At 38.0% G+C, this 6,006-nt stretch overlaps 1 protein-coding gene across 1 annotated transcript; it reads left to right on the top strand.

The window, feature by feature from the left end:
* The first annotated feature begins 2,132 nt into the window (after window positions 1-2,132).
* pvalb5 (parvalbumin 5) lies at window positions 2,133-3,600 on the top strand. Its single transcript, XM_014975476.2, has 4 exons — window positions 2,133-2,193; window positions 3,077-3,209; window positions 3,382-3,491; window positions 3,578-3,600. Exons 1-4 carry the CDS (start codon window positions 2,133-2,135, stop codon window positions 3,598-3,600), a joined length of 327 nt encoding a protein of 108 aa, XP_014830962.1.
* The last annotated feature ends 2,406 nt before the right edge of the window (window positions 3,601-6,006 follow it).

Genomic DNA, 6,006 nt, shown 5'->3' with positions numbered 1-6,006 from the left:
AGGTATGTGACAAATTGAGGCTATTTTGTTTACAATCTAATAAATTTCCACATTAACATACCCATATTCTTATATTTCAAAGACTCACATTGGTAGTTCACTTATGAAAAATCTAGTTGGCCATACAAAAACATTATAATATGTTAAATGTTAAATGCTGTTGGTAGTCATATTATCCAAGCTTCTTCAAAGAGATGTAGATGCTTGATGGCAGAATTTCCTGTAGTGAATCTAAAAGGCCTTTGACTGAGGACACTGTTGTTAGTTGGTGGTGGTAATGAAGATCAAATAACAGTTTGTCACCCGCCAACAAACTCAAGAAGAAGAATAGGACAACATTGTTGAATGACAGCCTCATGAAAAGGATCTTCAGGGTTATCTGTAATGTTCTACATTTATGAAGAAACCGTTTTTTTACACATCACCCCCAGAGCCTTCATAGCAGTCTCCAGGACACAGTCAGTCTTCTTTATAAGCTAGTTTTGCTTTTTAAAACTATGATGCTGCTACCTCAGCAGATAATTGCAGAAGAACAAGAAAAGAAAAGAGACCCCTAACCCATGTAGATGAAATCCAGCATCTTGTTGCACATACACTAAAGCACTTGTATTTTATTTGTCAAATCTGCCCCTTATAAAAACATATTAGAGAGCCATTGTTGAAAGAAAGCCACAGAGTGGTACCAATTTTAGCTTGTCACAATTAATATGGGTAACACATCAAACAAGTGGAAAAAGGCAACATGCAAAACAGTATTTGAGTTGGAAAACTATACAGGACATGACTGTGAACACATCATCTCTTTAGTGAAATGTGGTGATGGCAGTATCATGTTCAGGGAATAAAATTCTTTACCAGGGACAGAGAAGATGCAGGTCAGAGTTGATGGGACAATGGAATCCCATAAGAAAATGCACACCACCATTTTCCAGATTTTTATTGCAAAAGGTTTGGAAAGTTATGTGTGACATTCTCAGTTATGCAATATTTTATGTTGGTCTGTCAGATGAAATCCAAATGACATTTTAGTTTATGAATTCAACATGACAAAATGTGAAAGATATCAAGGAGGCATGAATATTTTTACAAGGCATTCTATATGATTATGATTTGATATGCCAATTTAAAAAGAGAAACCAATTATTTTTCATTAAACTGTTTTGAAATTGAGATGTGTATGTTTTGATATCTAGTAAGAATCAAGAAGCAATTTGTTCTGACAGTTCATATAGAATATTTTGTCTACAGAAATATGCAACATTTTGTGAGTCTGTGTTTTTAATATGTATCTATATGTAACTTTTTCACAACATTAAAGTGAGCAAGAGCAATCTAACACAGGACAGTGAAATAATCTGCATTTGTTTTAATCAGATGACAAAGGTATTTTTTTTCTTCTTTTTTTTTCTTAAACCGATGTTTCTGATATGCCCGTAAATTTACAAATCAGTAGGCCTATGAATGACAAAATTATCTGCTCTGATTAACTGATGAAGGAGGAGGAGGCAATGCGTGGCATACAGGGAATCTCTCGGGGTTTGAGGACAGAGACGTCAGGTTGCTTCTTACACTCTAGATCACGAATCTGCAACAGAGTGTCAGTGACTCGGGCACAAAGCGAGCGAGGAAGAGATCCGCAACATCATCTGCTTGGAAAGTGAAAACATCACCCACAGCACGGTGAGCATCTTTTGGTTCCTTTGTACAATTGTGTTATTTCTTTAGCTTTGTATCTTTTGAAAAAAAAAATTGTTTTGCTATTAGGAAGAAACTACAGAATGTGAAACCCTATTCTTGATTTCTTGTTTATTTTAGCAACTTTCTATGTTCACTAACATTTTCTGATGAGCTTAAAATTAAAGTCCAGCTTCTTCTGTTTGGCAAATTTTGCTACAATATTTATATTTCTAACAAGTAGTATCCTTTTCATGAAAACTATACTCTAAGTGCTAACCAATGTCTTATTTTACACTACAGGGAATGAGCAATTATAGTATATCATATAGCTTCATTCCAACCGATTTTATCTCACATGAACCGCTATCTGACATAAAAAAAAGAGCACCAGATTCTGTTTCTCTCACCTTCCATTCATGTGTTTCTGTGTCTCCCTAAGGTAGCCCCAGAGAAACATGGCATTTGCTGGGATGTTGAGTGAAGAGGACGTCAAAGCTGCAGTCCAAGCTTGTCAAGGTGAGTCAGATAATATGCACAAATCTGCTTGCAAGAAGATATATATATAAAGAGCAGAAAAATCCTCTTTAATTTAAGGAAATACACACATATGTACATAGAGACACGGCTAACACTCCTGAGGGGAAGCGTTGCACTGTGTTGTTCACAGGAGGGTGAGGGCAGGGATCCTGCTGGTTACCAGGCAAACCCACGGCAGGAGACTGGTTACCAACCAGGGACCAGTTGGAAGGCTTTTCATCAGACATCCCTAACATAGCTGACCCAATAGCACAAGCTATAAAGCTCCTTGCATGCCGAGACATTTAATTATTTATCTTTAGCAATTATGTCTGCATGGCAAGGCATGCAAAGCTCTGTTGCTGGTTCTTGCTATTTTTATGATTTGGCAGGTCAAGAAAATATGAGCAAGTTTTTCAAAGTAAAATAAACATTGCTATGAAATGGCTACACTAGAGGATGTGACACAATAAGTGAATTCATCATTTTAGAGATCCTCTTCAGTGTGAGTCTTTTGAGTTATTTCAGGGTGTCTTCTTGCAAAAACCTCCATAAGTTGAGAACTTTTGGCATTTAAGTTTGCATTAAAACCTGAGGCAATATTTGTTTTCCTTGTGCTGTTTAAAAAGCACAGGAGCAAAGCCTACAATGCGCCTCAGGGTGTATATTGGTAAATGTCATTGGCAGAAGAATGAAAGTCATCTAAGCGAATGAGTAAATGCGACGTCTCTATTCAGACCCCCACTATTCGTTCTTTAATGTCATTCAGCGATTGACCATTCACTCTCTCACTCACTCACGCATGTGTCTGTTTCTTGTGGTTGCTCCATTTCATATTCTGTCTCCTCTCTCTCTCTCTTTCTGCCTGACCCTTGTACTGTAGCTCCAGGCACATTTGACTTCAAGTTGTTCTTTGCACAAGTGGGACTGACTGGCTTGTCTGAGGCAGACAGGAAGAAAGTGTTTTCTGTCCTGGACCAAGACAAGAGCGGATTCATTGAGGAAGAGGAGCTGAAGTAAGGACAGAGGTGTAAACACAAACCACAGTTTGGGCCCCAAAGATATTGTAAATCAAACATTTTTAAGGCACATCATGTTGTGCGCATGAAGATAAGGTATCGGAGAATAGGGTATGAAATTACGACTATGCATTTATGTATTTATTCTTATTGCGCGGTCCTCTTTTAGATTGTTCCTGCAGAACTTCTGTCCAGCTGCCAGAGAGCTCACGGTGGCTGAAACGAAGGCTTTGATGGCAGCAGGGGATAAAGACAGCGATGGCAAAATTGGGATAGAAGGTAACAAAATATAAAAAAAAGTGATGCAAAAACAGAAGAATACTCTGTAGCAAACTAACGTCTGTCCATTTGTTTCCTCCCTCCAGAGTTCTGTGATCTTTTGAACTGAAGATGGAAATACTCAAATTATGAATTTGGAGTTCTTCACTCTTCATTGGCTGATGAAAAAAAGGACCAAATTTCGCACCTGCTTGCTAGTTTCGTATTTGATTTGTTAACACGTGAAAAAGGTTGAAAAGGCAAAACGTGGATGTCTGCATTGAATCAATATTGGTCTTCTGAATGGAATAAAAAAATGGATTTCAGGTGTTGTACCACTGTCGTCTGTTGTTTATTTCGTTGTCTCTTTGAAGTTATTTTAAGATGTGGTGAAATGATCTCAGGTCTTCTTAATCGTCCCCAAAAGGTCCAGATACCTAGTCCTTTTTACACTGATACCTCTCAATTAAACTCAATTAAATTAAATGTTTCGGTGGGTCGCTGGTTCAATTTCTCACCCTTGTTGCTTGTGTCTTTGGGCCAGGCGCTTTACCTGCCAGCTGGGGTTGGTCAGAAGGGCTGATGGTGCAAAATGGCAGCCTTGCTTCTGTCAGACTGCCCCAGGGCAGTTGTGGCTACAGACCAGTAGCTTGCCATCATCACCATGTGCTCTTTGAGGTCACAAAATATTATAAATTATTCTAAATAAAATCAAGCTGGCTAAGACCAGTGGTCAGGAGCCATGTAGAGAGGACACAAACACATCATGCAGAAATATTATCTGAGATGGGACATTAACACTGGACTTCACCCTTAGAACACCATGGCAGTATCATTCTGTGTGGACTTTTCATCAACAGAGAAGATGATCAGACTTAAAATTAGGTGAAAGAAAACCTCTTGACTTGAAAATGGAGTGTAAGTACATCCTGTACAGCCAAAGCAACAATGGTTTATGGTAGGCCTATGAATGACCTAGTTTTCATGTCAGGATTGTCCAGTTAAAGCCCAGCCCCAATAATAATAATAATAATAATAATAATAATAGTAATAATAATAATAATAATAATAATAATAATAATAAAATCTACAGTGATACGGTGTCAATTCAGTTTGATTGACTTTGAGCTTTTGGCAAAAAACAAAATGAAAGTCAGCAAAAAACAAAACAAGGTGGAATGAAAAGAAATGAACATGACACTTCTGAGACTTCTTTTGTAAAAAATAATAATAATAAAAAAAATTTTGAATAACCCGAAGCAAGCTCAGCATTGAAGCAGACGACATACACCAGGCATTCCTTTCACAAATAGTAATGAAATAGTCGCAAAAGGATGCGGACATTAGCATGGCAAGACATAAATATAATTGCATTTAATTGCAAGAGCACCTTCTTGAATTGTCCAGATTGTCTTATTAGGGCTTGTACTTCTGTCTGGAGGGTGACTCTCAAATTACTGCTGAGTCTGGGTGAAATATTCACCAGTATCATAAATATCTAGACTACATATTGCTTAGACAATATGGCTGACAACTAAATTAACAGAAGGAATGAAAATAAGATTCGTCATCAAATCGTCACCTTGTTAATACACAAACCCATTTGGGATGCAAAAAATAGTCCAGGTGATTGGCAGATTGCCTACTAAGGACAGAGATCTGGTGGTACAGACCTCAAAGTCCTGTTCCGGTTTAGACATGTTGCTGGTACATTTGAAATGCGACCCTGCCAGTGGAGGTTCAGTGAAACTCATGTAAAGATACTGTATCCTTTACTTTGGACAGATGATTGCATTTAGGCCTGGAGGCATAGGCCAAGTGAAGTGATCAGAAACCGTATTACTTCATATAAAAGATTAAAAGGGGGGTGGGGGGAAACAGTATGACTTACACAGCTTGTAATAACTTGAAATAAAAGACACTGAATGACACTGGATGCAGTGATTTTAATAAACTTCACTGCTTATCAGTGAAATGTAGAAGAATGTGTCTGGCACAAGGATGGTCCAATAAAAATCACAGCTCATCATAAGAAAAAAAAACATTCTCCTTTTGAGAGCTCTGAATGACATGTTCATGTGGGGAGCAAAGTCTGTCTGTGGTCTTAAATAATTATTTTGTCTCTATAGTAATCAGGAAATTGAACACCAAGTGGCTGCAGGTACTTGGTATTCACTTCTCATCATCGCCTAGGATAAAGTGTCTGTCAGTGCCCTGCACTCTTACATATGCACATTTATAGTACTTGAATATTAAAATCAACATTTTAAATGTTGGCTGTAAATCATAATACGACTGCAACATGTGCCATGAAATCGACGAGCTTCGGGGCCTGCTCGAGTTTCCACATGTCTAGCTATAGGCCTGAGCACACATGGTAGCATCCTCATTTGTTCACCTAAAAATAGTTCCAGACTACTAGACACATTTTTTCGAAACCCATGCATCTTGGTACCTGATACTGAGACTCAAACGTCTGTAAATGGTGTTGCTCAAGGATATATAAGAGAGGGGGGAAAGAGGCTTTTGGCATTCA

This window comes from Poecilia mexicana, unplaced genomic scaffold (assembly GCF_051168715.1).
Source record: "Poecilia mexicana isolate PSO_F unplaced genomic scaffold, ASM5116871v1 scaffold_8, whole genome shotgun sequence".
In the NCBI taxonomy this organism is placed as follows: Eukaryota; Metazoa; Chordata; class Actinopteri; order Cyprinodontiformes; family Poeciliidae; genus Poecilia; species Poecilia mexicana.
This window is presented reverse-complemented; position numbering and strand designations above follow the sequence as displayed.

What these genes read in the sequence shown, in the direction of transcription:
- pvalb5 (XM_014975476.2), top strand. Translation starts at nt 2,133, where the DNA reads ATGGCATTTGCTGGGATGTTGAGTGAAGAGGACGTCAAAGCTGCAGTC. An exon ending in TGCAGTCCAAGCTTGTCAAG is followed by an intron (nt 2,194 to 3,076) that starts GTGAGTCAGATA and finishes CTTGTACTGTAG; the next exon opens with CTCCAGGCACATTTGACTTC. An exon ending in TGGCAAAATTGGGATAGAAG is followed by an intron (nt 3,492 to 3,577) that starts GTAACAAAATAT and finishes TCCTCCCTCCAG; the next exon opens with AGTTCTGTGATCTTTTGAAC.